The sequence below is a fragment of the Dysidea avara genome, chromosome 15 (assembly GCF_963678975.1).
Source record: "Dysidea avara chromosome 15, odDysAvar1.4, whole genome shotgun sequence".
NCBI classification, from domain to species: domain Eukaryota; kingdom Metazoa; phylum Porifera; class Demospongiae; order Dictyoceratida; family Dysideidae; genus Dysidea; species Dysidea avara.
Window position 1 is genome coordinate 10,732,051 of NC_089286.1, and position 18,789 is coordinate 10,750,839.

The following is an 18,789-nucleotide window of genomic DNA, read 5'->3' on the forward strand; positions in this document are numbered from 1 at the left end:
GATTGGTCTTAAAGGACTTATATATAAGTTACAGAAATACTTGTCCAGAGTGCAGGAAAACGGTCGTGCAGAGAAGTGAAGGATTTGTCAAATAGTTTTGATGAAATGGCAAATAGTTTTATGTGCTGTGTTCTTGTGTAACGACTGCCATGAGTCCCATAGACCCTTTGTAGGTGAGCTGCTGCCATAGCAACATCCGCCATTTTAGAATACAACCCGTTTTTGCAATCCTGATGGTGTTGCTTTCTGTAAGGATAAAACAATACCCGGGAAGTAGAGCTGCTTCTTCTGCATTCTACGGCTAAGGTTAAACCTACGGTCTCTCCTATGCTATCAGGGTTGCACAATGGGTTGTACTCCAAGATGGTGGATGTTGCTATGGCAGCAGTTCATCTACAATGGGTCTGTAGCGAGAATATCAAGACCGCCACATGCTGAAGTAGATATGATCTGAGAAGAAAGATGTCAATACGTCCCAATGCTATATGATGAACATGACGTGGAACTGAATTTCTACTGTGAAAAATGTGAACAATTGATGTGTCAATACTGTAGAATAAGATATCGTCTTAAGCTGTGAAGAAAATGGCTAACAAGCAGACAGTGGAATGATGATGGAACCAGTAGAGAAGATAATTGATGGACTAGCTAAAGCACACAAGAAAGTCTCCTCCATGCACCAGGGATAAGATTGGATCTCAGGCAGAGTTGGGGGGGTAACTAGGTACTTTTGTAACTAAGTTATGTAACATAATTATTACTTTTAAAGTGACTAAGTAATGTAACTAGTTACGTACACCCTTTGTAACTAGTAACTTGATATCTGTCCAAAAAGTAACTAAGTTACAATAGGTAAAGAAACAATAGTCAAACAAGCCAGCATGTTAAACACACAGAGATCTCTATTTGGATTCAATGGATATGGTAGAAACTAAGGAAAAAATAGTACAGTAGTTTCTCCATAAATCAGAGCCATATAAGTACTGAGAATGCTTCTATATAAATGTTTATTTGAGTCCAAATAGAGATCTGTGTGTTTAACATGTTTGCTTGTTTGACTCTTGTTTCTTTGCTTTTTTTCAGCAATCTCTATTCCCATGTTTTAATTTTTTACACTAGTTTGTTTACTTTTTATAAATCCATTTACGGATAACCAACATGATAATAAGAGGTGCTGGTGGTGTTTGATATTACACAGTACTAAACAGTCAGTCATCATGTACAGTAGCTGTATAGTCAGCTAATACTATCAGAGTTAACAAACACCAGTGTATCATTGAATGTACTTTGTACTATACAGCTTTGACATATCCAACAATAGGCAGTGTACACAACGCTCTGGTATGAACTTAATATATGACTTCATATGTTCCAGTGGACCTATACTTCTTCCAAATTAACTTCTAAGGCTTCTTTTGTGAGCTTCCTAAGGTAGTATTTAGGTGTGTGTTCTATTAGAATTTTGGCAAAAAACAGGTGATCTTTATTATGAACCACTACTGTGGTTCATGATATACACTATAATAACTATAGTGATCATGCTTTAAAAGCCAGAACACTTTTAAATTTTTGCACGATACATGCCCCTACCACCACTGTCACAGCTTGTGTACGGTGGGTGCTCTGTTATATCCAAACACCTGTGTATCACAATTGTGTTCAGATGTCCAGATAAGTGAATCCCACTCATTTATCCACTTTGTTCAACCACTCTAATAGAGCATACAATACTCTAATAGAACAAGCAGTATAGTGTAAAACTAATAGAAGAGGCAGTCATTTGTACTGCTCAGATAATCAGGAATTCAGATATTCAAAGTCTGGATAATCAAGGACTGTATTGTCCTTCGTGATTCAGCTTGAGTATAACAGACAAAACAATAGCTGGAACTGCCACGGAATCAGGAAGTACACACATGTTTGATACCAATGGTAGCTATTTAGTACAGTACAGTTCAACAAACTGGTGATGGTGAACTATCTGGTCCAGTAAGTATCACAGTATAGTATTTGTTGCTTAATCACATTCAGTGTTCCAGTATGATGATCAGTTTATCCATGCTATTGTAGAGATGTACCGATAATTGGATCGGTGATCGGATCGGCTGCTGATATGGTTATTTCTGCCATATCAGTATTCGGCACAAATGCTCTGAGAACTGATGGCAAATATGAGTACCAGCAAAGCAGTGGTGTATCTATGGCAGGGCTTTGTAGGGCCTAGGCCCTGCTAAATTTGGCTAGTGCCCTATCAAACTGAAGACTACTAAACCCACAATCACCAACTTTTCATGGGTCATTGCATTATCTAACAAGTGAAACTAGTTATTCTCTACTAACTTACTGACCAATTTATTAGTATTGAGCTGTCACGAAGCCAATAATTACGTAGTCTTGTTGAGTAGGGTCTGGTGACAAACACAAGGGTTTTGGGACCTCAGCTGTAATGCGATTTAATAGGCTAGAACGACAAAGATGGCCAACTGGCATCATGGATACAAATGCATAAGCAATATGGTGGCGGGCCCAAAAACGTAGTGTAAGTCATCAGACCCTACTCACCTACTCAACCACGCAGTGAGTGGGGTCTGGGCACAAGACTAATAATTACGATGATTCTAATTAACACCCATCAATTGAGCACATGACTAAATCATGATAAGGACATGTCTTCCTAGTGTTTTTGTAGTTCATATCTATAGATCCTTGTAAGATGTCATCAGGTATAGGTGTAGTGTTGTCTTGTTCTAATGTTTTTAGTGTTACTGTACAATCTGAACAGGTTATGCACCTATCAATGTATTGCCCCACCACCCCACCCCTTGGGCATAAGTGGGGCTTTACAGGGGGAATTGACACGAAACTGCTGCCCTACTATGGGGCATTTGATGATCGTTATTATGCGCCCAAGTTTTTTTGATGCCGAAGGGGGGTAGTGGGGCAACACATTGATAGGTGCATTAAATTAGGCCACTCCAAGAAATTTCATTGTTTCCAATTTCCCACCCACATTCAGATTTTCCTCCTGCATGGTAATTCATTATTGCTGTCAACTGGACATTTTTTTCATTATTTATCCTGTGATTACATAGCAGTACTAGTTTAGCATTCAAAAGGCCCATTTAGCTGGCTTTTCACTGTTCAGGTTCTTAGTTTAAATATTTCTACTGTATTCTTACTTGTAGCTCTAAGATGTTAGTATTATGGGTCAGGGGGTATTGTGGGTCACATAGCTTAAAATAAATTTAAAAGGTTAAATCATGCAAATTTAAGATGAAAGGAATGTGCTACCACTGAGAAGTGATCATAAGCTAACCACAAATCCAATTAAGATGTTACACAGGACTTTAAACTATGTCACTATAGAAATACCATTCCAGATTAGCTACCTGTACCCCTTACCATGTAGTAAACAGGACAAAGATATGAAGTATACGTACTAAGTTAACTAAGGTGTTTTGACGGTCTTTAGAGTTCCTGCTAATGTTTCCACAACATTTACCATAATTTGACATGAAATGATGACTTTATGAACATAGTGACTCATAATCCCCCCATAAGACTTGTAATACCAACACTTACATGGCTTCAGTGAAAAGTCAAATGCCCAATACTTGGTATGTAAATTTTAGAAATTTTTGGATAATGTAGCATATGGTTACACCTTTCCCTGCAAGTTTTGTAACTAATGTCTTTGATCAGGCTGTAGGACCTAGAGCTGTACCGATAATCGGATTGGCCAAAATATCGGCCACCGATATGGCAATTTTTACCAATATCGGCATCGGTACAAAACAGTATGAGGACCGATATCGCTACCGATATTTATACAGCAATAGTTTGTACATAAACGGATTATAATATTGGTTTTCTACGTTATCCATGTGGCTGTTCAGTAGCAGTGGCTTACTGTTCACTGTACAGCAAGCGCTACGCTACGAGAAGCCATACAAATGCACGCGATTCTAGTGTTTGTTGCTGGAAAGCTTATCAGTCTTAAATAAATGAAGCTGTTAGCTATACATATATAGTACCTTTGTAATATAAAAGAACAGTCACAGGATAACCAAGAAAACCTACTGTACCAGCTTTCACACAAGCCAATAAAATGCGGAGTAATGCAGAAATATCCGTTTAAGGCTCAATGGGAGTATACATAAAAATGTTTGTGTGTGCCTAATTGTCTGGATTGCACAATAGAAACCCAAGCCACTATTACCACAGGCATAGAGTGAGCAATGAATATATCCATATGTTGTTGTAGAGTAGGTAACTGTACACTTTTGCATAGATTAACTATGACTTGTTTGTAATGCAAATATCGGATCGATTATCGGTTATCGGCTTCTTTTGGTGGTATCCATATCGGATATCGGTACATGCTAAAATCCCATATCGGTACAGCTCTAGTAGGACCAGGTGTCCTACAGACCTTCAACACTTGTGCTGTAGAGCTTTAATAAATTTAAAAAAAAAAAGGTGTGAAATATTGGGGTCATTGTATTAGGTGATAGTGGTGCTTTTAACTTAAGTGACTCTTAATTACCACAGCCACGTCTATAAACTACTTCATGAAAATCTAAAAGCATGTTTTTGTAGCTGAAATGGCCTCAGATACCATTTTGCAGCTGTTGAAATTCAAATTTTTTCTGGGGGAATTCCCCTGCCTTCAGCAGCATATACAGTGCCCTAACTGTGCCCTACCAATAGCGAAAGTCTAGATACGCCACTGCAGCAAAGCAATGAAAAGCCTTTTTTGCTCACTACAAACAAATAGAAAGTCTCTCTATACTATTTCATTAAAATGCTAAGTTACAAGAAGCCTTATGACTGCACGTGTAAGTACTGCTATTTGTGTTAGAATATTCTTACACAGATCTTCTGAAAACGGTAGCTGTTACACTTTAAGAATAAAGAACTGCATCACAGGAAGCTGAACTGAAAATCTGTGTATAGTAGCCATCTTGAAAACTAATCAAAACACGGAGTAATCCGGACAAGCCGGGGAGCATGTATTATTAAAATATTTGTGGTACCTAATTGTCTGGGTTATGTATTAGAGGCAACACCACCATAGGTGACCTATGCCTTAACAGCCTTATAGTTACATCACTTCTGTTTTCTCTAAAAATCGATGCATCATTCAGTAGCTATACCTGCATGTAGTTCTATTTGGTTTACATTTTACAGAATATACAATAATCAGATTGGTATAATCGGTATCGGCTCTTTTAGGTACAGATTAATAGGATATCGGTTCAACTGAAAAATCCTTATTGGTACACCTCTACACTATTGGATCAATTCAATTGAGTAGTCCCTATGATGTAGCAGTCACCAATAACAATCAGGTACTTGTTACTAACTATGTGATCACTGCATGTCCATCTTTACTCTTGATGGTAACTATGTGGGCAAGATTGGTACACCAGGTAGTAATAGGGGTCAGTTATGTAGTTCATCCAGTGTGATTGTTGACTTGTATGGCCACATAGAAAGTTGTAACAATTGTGTATCAATCTTTTTGACAAAGATGGTGTCAGTAGGTTCGTGGATCATACACTGCTTTGGGTCCAGTGGCTCTATAGTGATAGTCAATTTTCATCTCCTTGTGGAACAAGTCCTAATGGTAGTATTTCTGTCTGTAACCACGATAACAAACGTTTATGAAGCCAAATGACTTAATGATTCTATTTTTTGAATAGTCTGATTTACTAGAAGATCACATCAAATTAATACAGGAGTGAAACAATTAAACTGGAACTCTTTGAGCATTCACAACTTTATTGTCAAGTGTGTATGAATGTGTGAATTTTAATTTGCCAATATAAACCAATGGCGTGTGTGTTCTATTAGAGTATTTGTCCATGCAATGACTTGTACATCTTATAGGCACTGAGCAAGTTTGAGTCCCTATCCAGTCAGATACAGAAGAATGGTAGTGATATTGATGAAAGACTGCACACTGTTTGTTCTACTCTGTTGTTTAAGCTTCCCCCACCAAAACCAGGATGTGAACTCCCTGAAGCAAAGGTGTTGAGTAACAAGTATTTGTGTGTACATGTGTGTGTTCTTGGCATAAATGTTGCTAGAAACTTGTATGCTTCATTTATTACAGAGTGTCAGAGTGCTCGTTGTACTTGTTGTGGTATACATTAACTCTGGCAAGTCTCCCAGACTGAAATCGTACTATGCTCACTGGGAAAAAAAGATCTTTGATGCTATTTCTAAAGAGTGTTATAGGTCAGATTGGTGTAAATTTTAAGGAATTTGTAGTCCTATTTTTCTATAGATGGTGCTTGGAAGTTTGAACTCTTCATCTTACCATGTGCTGGGCTCTAAAAAGCCATTGTTCATAGATGAGACATTACTGTCAGCACCAGAAGTGGTGCTTCATCTGCCTGCTAATGAGCTGTGCAAGTTGATGATGCAAGCCATGAGGGATGTAGTGGAAGGGTAAATGTAGCATTCAATATAGTCTATTGATAAACTATATTTGATATCTAATGAGCTGTGCAAGTTGATGATGCAAGCCATGAGGGATGTAGTGGAAGGGTAAATGTAGCATTCAATATAGTCTATTGATAAACTATATTTGATATTCAGTACCAAGTTGTTCCCACATTGGAAGAATGGTTCTTGTATAGAGGAAACTCCACAACAAGTACCTGGACAAGATGAGCCAGTGACGTTCACATTCTTCTCAGACATCAGTATGCGCCCTGATGTGGCAGACAAAGCTGCTATGGTACAACAGAACATTCAGGGGAAATATTGAAGTATCTGTCAGTGTGGAAGAAGTATAGACCATTGTGGAAGCTGCAACGAGTATGTTGTATACTGTGTAAAAGTGTGTATGTTCCAATGATGGTTTCTTATTCTGTGAGCATAAACAATTCTTTTGTATGCTACACTGTTAGAAAGAAAGGGAAATAGGAACATGCTGATACGCCACACCATGGGTATCAAGACACATGGTAGTGTATCATGCGGCCCAAGAAGCCGGCGCGCAACACCCGTGAGTATATTGACACGAAGAACGAAAACGCAATTTTCGCACCTCCATAGCTCTGTACTGCCTTGATGAAACAAGACGAGTTTTGCTGTGAACACGCCCTCCAACGTCAGTACTCCACATTCCAAGTTTGAGCAAAATCGCTTCAAACGTTCCCAAGATATGCGACTTCAAAAGTTGGCTTAGATTCTTTGTTTTTTTCTTCTTATTTTTCTTCTTTTTGCACACTTACAAAAACTGCTATAAAACGCAAACGCCATATCCAATTGCCTTGAAATTTGGCACAGAGAAGGGGGGTATAAAGGCGCATCTCGGTACCAACTTTGACTGGAATACAATAAACAGGCAAAGAGTTATTAGCAATTAGTCACGAAAAATAACACCTATATGTTGTCACGCCTACAGGGTAAACCACTTATGGGAAGAAGCTGAAAATTGGTGGGTGAATAGGTTAACTATTGAACCTCAAACCTTTTGTGGTTTGAAAGAAATCGAGCTAAAAACCAGGAAGATACAACGAAAAAACCAACAGTGTGTAACAATTATGCAATCGAGACTAGCTAATAAAAAACGACAACTTGCCAGGCCTACCAGAAAAACCACTTGGGGTAATGCTTTGTACAGATGGAGTAATCATCTTAGAAAGGCTCTTCAATGGTGTATAAGAATCAGACTTAAAGCCACAGGGTTATAACATGAAATCCAACTTGGTGTAGCAAGTGAGAGATCAAGATACTCTAATAGAGCAGTCATCCTAATAGAACAGTCACCCTGAAGAGAATTCAAGAGATCAGCTACAAATAAATCACCCTGTAGAGAGTTCAGCTACAAACACTTCACCCTGTAGAGAGATCAGCTAGAAGAAGTTACCTTGTAGAGAGTTCAGCTACAAACAAATCACCCTGTAGAAAGATAAGTTAGAAGAAGTCACCTTGTAGAGAGTTCAGTTACAAAGAAGCCACCATGTAGGGAGTTCAGCTACAAACTAGTGACCCTGTAGAGACATCAGCAAGAAGAAGTTACCTTGTAGAGAGTTCAGCTACAAAGAAACCATCATGTAGAGAGTTCAACTACAAACAAGTGACCCTGTAGAGACATCAGCTAGAAGAAGTTACCTTGTAAAGTTAAATAAAAATAAATAAATAAAACCTTGTAGAGAGTTCAGCTGCAAACAAATCACCCTGTAAAGAGATCAGCTGGAAGAAGTCACCTCGTAAAGAGTTCAGTTACAAAGAAACCATTCTGTAAAGAGCTCAGCTGCAAACAAATCACCTGTACAGAATTCAGCTACAAACAAATCACCCTGTAGAGAGATCAGATAGAAGAAGTCACTTTGTAGAGAGTTCAGTTACAAAGAAACCATCTTGTAGAGAGTTCAGCTGCAACCAAATCACCTGTAGAGAGTTCAGCTACAAAAAATCGTCCTGTAGAGAGTTCAGCTACAAGAAGTCACCTTGTAGAGAGTTCAGCTACAAAGAAACCACCATGTAGATAGTTCAGCTGCAAACAAAGCACCCTGTAGAGAATTCAGCTACAAACACATCACCCTGTAGAAAGATCAGCTAGAAGAAGTTACCTTGTAGAGAGTTCAGCTACAAAGAAACCATTTTGTAAAGAGCTCAGCTGCAAACAAATCACCTGTACAGAATTCAGCTACAAGCAAATCACCCTGTAGAGAGATCAGCTGGAAGAAGTTACCTTGTAGATAGTTCAGCTACAAACAAACCATCCTGTAGAGAGACCAGCTAGAAGAAGTTACCTTGTAGATAGTTCAGCTACAAACAAATCACCCTGCAGAGAGATCAGCTAGAAGAAGTTACCTTGTAGATAGTTCAGCTACAAACAATTCACTCTGTAGAGAGATCAACTAGAAGAAGTCATCTTGTAGAGTGTTCAGTTACAAAGAAACCACCATGTAGAGAGTTCTGTAATAAATATATGTGACTGGATTTGCGAAAAGGTACCTTTTCCACGCATTTGACATACCAGCGAACAAAATGATGTAACACTGGACTCCTTATACTGATTAACTTGCTCTTAGTATCAAAATGTAGCCAGATTCTTTAGCTACCTTCACTGAAAATTGCAAGCAATTATATGCCATGATCAAAAAGTTATGAAGCTTTTAAGTTCAAAAAATAGGTCAAAAGTTGTGTGTGAAAAAGGTACCTTTTCGCAAATCCGGTCACATATGTATTATATATATAATTTGTACATTTAATGATAAAATTAGAAATATTTAAAGTATTTAACATTTGCTTCATCTTTTTGTCTTCCTGTGGTAAAGAAAAAAGGATAGGTTTAAAAAGCCCCAAAGCCAGCATACAAATACAAAAAGAAGTGAAATCCAATCCAAAACAGCCAAGCTGTAAAAAAAGAGTGCGGCCCTGAGAAAGGCTATGGTGAAAAAAGATGTGAAATCCAAGGTGGCGGCCAAGAAATGGCTGTGATGGTAGGTTAATGGTAAAAATTTAATAACACCAATTCAGGTGAATTTTGTGCCAAGACCAAGCAGCACCAAAATTCACCTGAATTATTGTTATTAAAATTTTTACCATTAACCTACCATCACAGCCCTTTCTTCACCGCCACCTTGGATTTCACATCTTTTTTCACCATAGCCTTTTTGAGGGCTGCACTCTTTTTTTACAGCTTGGCTGTTTTGGATTAGATCAAGACACACGGTAGTGTGTCGTGCGGCCCCAGAAGCCGGCGCGCCACACCGTGGTGTCGTGCGGCCCAAGAAGCCGGCGCGCCACACCGTGAGTATATTGACAGGAAGAACGAAAACGTCATTTTCACGCCTTTGTATCTCGGTGATCACTTATCTGATTGGAACCAAATTTTCTACACAGTTGTCCGCCAGCCAAGGGAGTCTACATTCCAAATTGGAAGGAAATCGCTCCAGCCATTTCCGAGATACGAGCTGCCAAAGTTTCGTTTTTTTTTCTTCGTTTTTTTCTTCTTCTTCGTCTTTTCGCACACTTGCAAAAATTGCTATAACAAGCAAACGCGTACTCCGATCGCCTTGAAATTTGGCACACAGAAAGGGAGTCCAAAGGCGAATCCTAGCATCAAATTTGGTACAAATCCGATGAATGGTTCAGGAGTTATGACTGATTATTCGCGTAAAACAAGATCGATTTGTTGTCACGCCTACAGGGTAAACCGCTTCATGGAATGAGTTGAAAATTGCTATGTAGATGGAGTAACCATCGTAGGAGTGCCTTTTGGTGGTTTGAAAGGAATCGAGATAAAGACCACGGAGATATGACACAAAACCCAACCTGTGTCACAATTACGCAATCAATTTTTATGAATAAAAAAGTATTAGTTTTCACGCCTACTAGGCAAACCGCTTAGAGCAATGAGCTGAAAATCGGTGTATAGCTGGAATAATCTTCATAGAAAGTCCTTGCAGTAGTACAGAAGAATCGGATTACAAACCACTGAGTTATGATTCGAAAGCCAACTCCGTGTAGCAAATGCGAGATACTCTAATAGAACAGTCACCCTAATAGAGCATTCGGCTAATTTATTTACTCCATTATAGAATTTTATTACATCACAAGTTATTCTGTAGGGAGTTCAGCTACAAACAAATTACTCTTTAGAGTGATCAACTACAAACAAAACACTTTGCAGGGTGTTCAGCTGTAACAAATCAACCTTTAGAGCAATCAGCAATGAACAAATCAACACAAATCTACCTGTAGAAAGATCAGCTAGAAACAAATCACCCTGAAGAGAGTTCAGCTACAAAAAATCACCCTGTAGAGACATCAGCTAGAAACTAGACACAATGTAAGGAGTTCAGCTACAAGCAATCACCCTGTAGAGAGTTCAGCTAAAACAAATCAACCTACAGAAAGATCAGCTACAAACAAATCACCTTATAGAGAGTTCAGCTACAAACAGATTACCTGTAGAGAGATCGGCTTCAAACAAATCAACCTGCAGAGAGATCAGCTACACACAAATCAACTTGTAGAGAGATCAGCTACAAACAAATCACCCTGTAGAGAGATCAGCTAGAAACTACACACAATGTAAGGAGTTCAGCTACAAACAAATCACCCTGTAGAGAGATCAGCTACAAACTAGACACAAAGTAAGGAGTTCAGCTACAAGTAAATTACCCTGTAGAGAGTTCATCTACAAACAAATCAACCTGTAGAGCAATCAGCTAGAAACAAATCACCCTGAAGAGAGGTCAGCTAGAAACTAGACACAATGTAAGGAGTTCAGCTACAAGCAAATCACCCTTTAGTGAGTTCAGCTACAAACAAATCAACCTGCAGTGAGATCACCTACAAAAAAGCACCTTGTACAGAGTTCAGCTACAAACAAATTACCCTGTAGAGAGATCGGCTACAAACAAATCAACCAGTAGAAAGATCAGCTACACACAAATCAACTTGTAGAGAGATCAGCTACAAACAAATCACCCTGTAGAGAGATCAGCTAGAAACTAGACACAATGTAAGGAGTTCAGCTACAAGTAAATCACCCTGTAGAGAGTTCAGCTAAAACAAATCAACCTGCAGAGAGATCAGCTACAAATAAATCACTTTACAGACAGTTCAGCTACAAGCAAATTACCTTGTAGAGAGATCGGCTGCAAATTAATCAACCTGCAGAGAGATCAGCTACACACAAATCAACTTGTAGAGAGATCAGCTACAAACAAATCACCCTGTAGAGAGATCAGCTAGAAACTAGACACAATGTAAGGAGTTCAGCTACAAGTAAATCACCCTGTAGAGAGTTCAGCTAAAACAAATCAACCTGCAGAGAGATCAGCTACAAATAAATCACTTTACAGACAGTTCAGCTACAAGCAAATTACCTTGTAGAGAGATCGGCTGCAAATTAATCATCCTGCAGAGAGATCAGCTACACACAAATCAACTTGTAGAGAGATCAGCTACAAACAAATCACCCTGTAGAGAGATCAGCTAGAAACTAGATACAAAGCAAGGAGTTCAGCTACAAGCAAAATCACCCTTTAGTGAGTTCAGCTACAAACAAATCAACATGCAGTGAGATCACCCACTAAAACGCACTTGTACAGAGTTCAGTTACAAACAAATCACCCTGTAGAGAGATCAGGTAGAAGAATTCACCTTGTAGAGAGTTCAGCAACAAAGAAACCACCATGTAGAGAGTTCAGCTGCAAACAAATCACCCAGTAGAAAGATCAGCTAGAAGAAGTTACCTTGTAGAGAGTTCAGTTACAAAGAAACTATCATATAGAGAGTTCAGCTACAAAGAAATTACCCCGTAGAGAGTTCAGCTAGAAGAAGTCACCTTGTAAAGAGTTCAGCTACAAAGAAACCATCATGTACAGAGTTCAGCTACAAAGAAACCACCTGTATAGAATTCAACTACAAACAAATTACCCTGTATAGAGATCAGCTAGAAGAAGTTACCTTGTAGATAGTTCAGCTACAACAATTCACCCTGTAGAAAGATCAGCTAGAAGAAGTCACCTTGTAGAGTGTTCAGTTACAAAGAAACCATCATGTAGAGAGTTCAGCTGCAAACAAATCACTCTGTAGAGAGTTCAGCTACAAAGAAACTGCCATGTAGAGAGTTCAGCCTCATACAAACCACCTTGTAGAGAATTCAACTACAACAAATCACCCTGTAAAGAAGAAGTTACCTTGTAGAGAGTTCAGCTACAAAGAAACCATCATGTAGGGAGTTCAGCTACAAGAAACCCCATGTAGAGAGTTTAGCTGCAAACAAATCACCTGTAGAGAGTTCAGCTAGAAACAAATCACACCGTAGAGAGATCAGCTGGACGAAGTCACCTTGTAGAAAGTTCAGCTACAAAGAAACCATCATGTAGAGAGTTCAGCTGCAAACTAATCACCCTGCAGAGAGTTCAGCTACAAAAATATCACCCAGTAGAGAGATCAGCTGCAAAAAAATATCCTGTGGGGAATAATGGGCATGTAATAAATATATGTATATAATTTGTATAGTTACTAATAAATTCAAAAATAATTGAAGTACTAAAATTCTTCTTTAAGTTCATTTATTCTTCCTGTAGTAAAGAAAAAAACACATGGGTTAAAAAAGCCCCAAAGCCAGCCATAGGCTGGCTTTGCAGTATACAAATACAAAAAGAAGTGATATCTAATCAAAAACAGCCAAGCTGTAAAAAAAGGTGCGGCCCCCAAAAAGGCCATGGTGAAAAAAGATGTGAAATCCAAGGTGGCGGCCAAGAAATGGCTGTGATGGTAGGTTAATGGTTACATTTTAATAACGACAATTCAGGTGAATTTTGTGCCGCTTGGCCTTGGCACCAAATTCACTTGAATTGTTGTTATTAAAATGTAACCATTAACCTACCATCACAGCCATTTCTTGGCCGCCACCTTGGATTTCACATCTTTTTTCACCATGGCCTTTTTGGGGGCCGCACCTTTTTTTACAGCTTGGCTGTTTTTGATTAGATATTATTAACAGGAAGATAGAAAACATGTTTTTCATGCATGCATCACTCCATGGTCCCTTCTTGGAAAGTACACAATTTTTGTATTATAGCTTAGGCACCTTACATTCAAATTCCAGCAAAATCACTTTATGCATTCATGAACTACAAACCTTCAAAGTTAGGCTTATTTTCTTTGTTATTTTTTCTCCATTTTTTTCTGCATGGGGACCTAATTTTTCTGGTGCAAATCTGATCAGTATTTACGCAGTTATGGATGATTATTTGTATTCAAAAGATTTATTTTGTCACACCTGCAGGGTGAACCACCAAAGAAAATTTGTTTATGTATAGGTTAACTATCATAGTTCAACCTTTTGTAGTTTAAAAGGAACTGCAGTGAGTGCTACAGAGTTACAAAGAAAAAACCAAAAATCATGGGATTCAAAATATTCTCACCAAGTAGCAAAAAGTGCACAAAAACGTTGTCAAAAAAGTTGTCTAAAGTTTGAACCAGGGATGTCCATACTTAACTCCACACCGCAAATTTCACAGCAATCGAGGTACAATTTCATGTTTTATACTAGCTTTTGAGAGTGTGTGAAGGCATAGAAAAATTAAGCCCCTGCAAAATGCGAAGAAAAAAATTTTGAGGGCCTGTATTTCACAAACCCATATGGGATATTGCGTAAATTTGGTATGTGGAGTGCCGAAGGTGGAAGGCAGCTATAATGCAAAACTTAATCAAGGACCATGGAGTGATGCATGAATAAAAGTACTTTTCTTTCTTCCTGTTGAAGTACCCATAGTGTGGCATACTGGCTTTCTTGGCCACACTGTTTGTCTTGATCTATAGCTAATCACTGTTGTATTGAAATAGGTAATAGCACAGTGTTTGCTTATTTTTATCCAAATTTACGTGTTCCTACAGGATATAATGTTGGAGAAATTTGCACAGAAGGATCCCTCCTGTACCTCGTATGATGAAAAGCTTCAGTTTTATGATGCATTATCAGAAGAGGTATAACATATTGTATATCTCAGTATAATTCATTAGTGTACTGTTACAACAGGTGATGACTCAGCCAATGAAGAAGGAGATAGATTGTATTATGTTACATCTGGAGCCACTGGCCTGTACTATCAAAGAGAATGCTAGGACCTGGGTGACATCACTTGGTGACATCACTTGGTGACATCACTTGGTGACATCACTTGGTGACATCACTTGGCAAGTTATTAAATGATTCTGCAAAGAGTAGATTAATGCAACTGGAAGACAATTTAGAGGTACATATTAATATAGTGTGAAGAACATGGTACTGTATATTTGGATAGTGATTACAAAAATTTCAAGAATTGTCATCTGTTGTCAAATAAATACAAATTGAAGCTGAATGGATATATATGTACTAGATAAAGCACCGTCGCGAGTGCTATATGGGAAATGTAGCACGAAAAGAGTGGGTGAGAGACAAATATAGCATGAGACGAAGCCGAGTGCTGTATTTCCCGTATAGCAGAAGTGAAGGCAGTGCTTTATCTGGTATAGAAAACTGTCAACTTGAGGTACACACAAGACACACGAAACAATTAGAAACTCACGGAGTAGTGTTATCATCGGTAGAATAGACATTGCGCCTGTGTTTCGCCTGTGTTGCACTGTGTTGCGCCTTCATTAGTTGTTTTGTGAGTCTAGTCCATCTTCTCAACAACTAAAAGTTTTTGATTGTGGTGCTTTAATAAGCATATTTCTGTGATATTCCTAGGACTCATCCGTTTATGTGAATAAAACGTAGTAAGAACGTTCACTGCTGCTGACCACAAGCAACCATCATCAAAATCTTCAAGTGTGTCTATAAATTAAATCCAGTGGTTTTGCTCTTACTGGTTGGGTTGGCTGGTCAACCAGCACAGTCAAGCTATCAGCCTACACTGGCTTGGTTGATTGGTTGTACTGGCCAGAATGAGTGATTATACTCACTCAAAGTAGGCTATCAGCCTGCAAAATAGGCCTGGCAGTTCTATAACTACCTGATATAGAACTGTGGTCTATTAAAGTGTTCTATAACTGCCCATAATACCATACCTGTTTCACTGTCCATTCAAAAGTCTCAATAGTAGCAGTGAAATTTATCCCGTATTTCACTGACAGCAGTGAAAAAGTTGTAATTGTAATTTCATTGGCTAGAATTTATGTTAACAGTGTAGCGCCAATTAGTGTTGACGCATGTTTAGTACATAGTGACAAATTGCATACATAGCAACGCTAATGCACAGCATGCGTATATGTAGGAGTATGGTATTAACTGGGAATAGCATGGGTAGCAGTGAAATTTGGGATAAATACCACGAGAACACTTGTGCTTGTATGGTGAATATAGAACACTTTTTTACTTTGATCCTCCCATGCAAAATTCTTTATACAGCTAAGTTTCCTGCCGACGATTATCCTTGCATACCACTTTGGATGAAAACAGTATGTTGCAATCAGTAGTCCTTTTTGATGTGACCAATTATAGTTTTTAGTTCAATCACAGACAGTGAGCATGCAGATTATGGCTGGCAGATGAGATTCAATACCAAGTTCATGTCATATGGTGACATGTGACTTCATAATAAAAAGAATAGCCTTGTGCTGTCTGCTTTAATTTAGTAGGGAGGCATGCTAGACATTCTTAGATTTTACAACATGTTTGCAAGTTGGCATTTTTCAAAAAGTTAACCATTTGAAAAAATATATAACTCATTATACGATAACAGGAGTTAATTAACTAATGTAAACATTTGTTTGTTTTGTGGTGTACATTAATGGACTGGTATGTCCAAACTCTCTAATAGAACATACACTTGCACTACTTTGATTAGCTAATACAGTTAACAATTATTTTAATATCACATTTTCTTAGGGGTTGTTTGCAGATCTGAAGAGACCACCTGATACTTTAGAAGATCTCAAATTTGTTCTCAGTGTTATTGCCAATATTAGAGCAACTTCTTTAACTGTGGAATTGAAATATCGTGACATTCGTGAGAGATATCGTACTCTAGTGATGTATGATGTACAGGTACTTACACGTGTGTAAATATACAGCAGTGTTCACCATTATATGTATACCATAGTATTTATGCATGTACAAGTGTGCCATGTTAATTTATAGTACATTATTCTGTGTTATATATACAGGTTCCCGAAGAGGAGCTTAAGTTGTCTGATGGACTAGAGCAAATGTGGCTGGACTTGTTCAAGGAGGCTAAAATGGTTGACCATAGTCTAGTGACTGAAGAAGAAGTTCACAATAGTCAGTAGTACCACACTACTATATGTAATGATCACATCACTTCCTCTATTATGTAGATAACTTGTGAACAAGTGAAGGAGTGGTCTGGGACATTGTGGGCTAATCTGGATATTGAACAACTGACTAATGGTATTGATGAGTTTACAAGAGTATGCCTTTCGAACTTCCTATCTGCCGCATACTGGAGGAGAAGACTAAAGAGTTGATGTTGTTTCTCTATTGAAGAATGATGCTTTAAGGGTGTATGTGTGTACATGCCATTGGTTTGTAAACTGTATAATGATGCAGCTTATAGCAGTGTAATTAAAAAGTAGTAATTAAAAGACAAAGTATATAGGGTTCCAGTGGTAAAAAGTAGTGTTCAAGTTGACAAATGTAAAGACAAACATGTAGAGTTTTTAGTATTGAAACTTAACAGGTGAATAGTGTACTTTAACTTCTAGGGTTGAACTTAAAATTTAGCGGTGCATCACAACATATTAAAGACAGGTCTATATAGACAGTAGACACACCTTGCAATTGGTATATATCAGCAAGCAGGAGTAATCAATGCAGTATGATTGTGCCAGGGAATGATGTTACACCTGTAACAGGTTTGGGCAGTTATATGGAAATCAGCCTTATCAATGTCACATTTTACAACTCAAATATTTATTATTAAAATGAGGCATTCCAAACTACCAATCAGCTTTACAATGATTAGAATCATTAGTCATGATCAGTACCTTGAATTATTACAACAACTTCTATGAAATATTTTAACAGGTACACAAGTGCTATAATGGTGACAGCAAAGTACACATTTCTATACTACTATGACACCTTAGATCAAAGGAAAACCAGTGTGTATATATATCACATATTGCACCATCTCAAAATGTTAATGAGATATATGCACTGTAAACAGTGCATATATCTCATACATTGCACACCTGCAGTATCTCACCCAGAAATCATAAGATTTCTGTTATGTTTCTTCTCTTATATAGGAAACCAAGTAAGCTGTGATTGTGGGATTGAATTTTGCAAAACATTGTGATTGTGGGATGGATAGGCCTGAGTTTATTATGCTTTTAAAATTGCCTATCATCCTTTTGAGCATTGCTCCAATATTTTCCCTATTATGTCCAGTTATGCCCCAAGTATGTTCCTAGAAAATCATATCTTGACTGTTCTATTAGGGTATCTAATGTATCTGTGAACTTTCTATTAGGATACTTCAGCAAGCGGTGACTGTTCTATTAAAGTATATCGATCTTTTGCCACTTTTTCCTTCACAAGGAGCTGCAAATCAGATTTTTTTTTACTGTTTTATTTCACGATTCCTTGTGTATCATGCATATTCTGACAAGTGAATGTGTTACATTATAATACTCTCAATAGTACCTTGACATATTATGTCGAATGATTAGCTAACCAACACTGTGAAAAAAGAGGAATATAATATGGTATATCTAATGGCTTAAACTATACAAATAATCTCAGTATAGCCTTGCATTATACTAACTATCTTATACTTTAGTATAAACCCCATCTTATATTATGGGAAACAGATTATACTTTAGTTTAATACACATTCATTGTATGGCTTTGTTTACTTAACTAAATGTGATAACTTTTTAGCTTCACCATCAGATCTCATTATTGTCTCATTTTTAGCTTCACCATCTCATTAGCTATCACCATCTCATGTGACTTAAGGTTTTTTTTACTGTACCAAACAAAGTCATGATGATTTTACAATAAGTAGCTACACTTCTGTTAATCACTATAGCTAGCTAACTATAGCCATAGATAATATATACCTTACCAGGTATATATTATCTATGCTATAGCTATAGCTTCAGTTTGTTGTGATAATTTCATACGCACACATTTTCATACAGCAAAGCATCTAATACCAGTAAAATTAATTATTCAATCTAAGAGCCATACAAATCTAGAGTTTCTTGCACAGTTAGCACAGCTGCAAAAGTTCGTAGTAATGCTTGTTTAAAATTGAAGGGGAGCGCATGCGTATTACTGATGCA

At 37.8% G+C, this 18,789-nt stretch overlaps 1 protein-coding gene across 3 annotated transcripts; it reads left to right on the top strand.

Moving 5' to 3' along the window:
* The first annotated feature begins 442 nt into the window (after positions 1-442).
* Positions 443-17,074, top strand: LOC136246001 (dynein axonemal heavy chain 10-like). 3 transcript variants are annotated; one of them, XM_066037460.1, is made up of 9 exons: positions 443-724; positions 5,893-6,243; positions 6,293-6,456; positions 6,607-6,828; positions 14,389-14,478; positions 14,531-14,747; positions 16,367-16,525; positions 16,645-16,759; positions 16,816-17,074. In XM_066037460.1, exons 6-9 carry the CDS (start codon positions 14,724-14,726, stop codon positions 16,824-16,826), a joined length of 309 nt encoding a protein of 102 aa, XP_065893532.1. In that variant the 5' UTR covers positions 443-724; positions 5,893-6,243; positions 6,293-6,456; positions 6,607-6,828; positions 14,389-14,478; positions 14,531-14,723; the 3' UTR covers positions 16,827-17,074. The 3 variants fall into 3 exon arrangements, with proteins under 3 accessions (XP_065893532.1, XP_065893533.1, XP_065893535.1); XM_066037461.1 differs by lacking the exons at positions 443-724; positions 5,893-6,243; positions 6,293-6,456 and adding an exon at positions 6,486-6,555; XM_066037463.1 differs by lacking the exons at positions 443-724; positions 5,893-6,243; positions 6,293-6,456; ... (1 more) ...; positions 14,389-14,478; positions 14,531-14,747 and adding an exon at positions 15,888-15,936.
* Positions 17,075-18,789: the final 1,715 nt, after the last annotated feature.

Bases quoted from the DNA above. Each gene is read 5' to 3' on its own strand.
- LOC136246001 (XM_066037460.1), top strand. From the start codon at position 14,724: ATGCAACTGGAAGACAATTTAGAG. The intron at 14,748-16,366 runs GTACATATTAAT...ACATTTTCTTAG, and splicing joins AACTGGAAGACAATTTAGAG to GGGTTGTTTGCAGATCTGAA. The intron at 16,526-16,644 runs GTACTTACACGT...TTATATATACAG, and splicing joins TAGTGATGTATGATGTACAG to GTTCCCGAAGAGGAGCTTAA.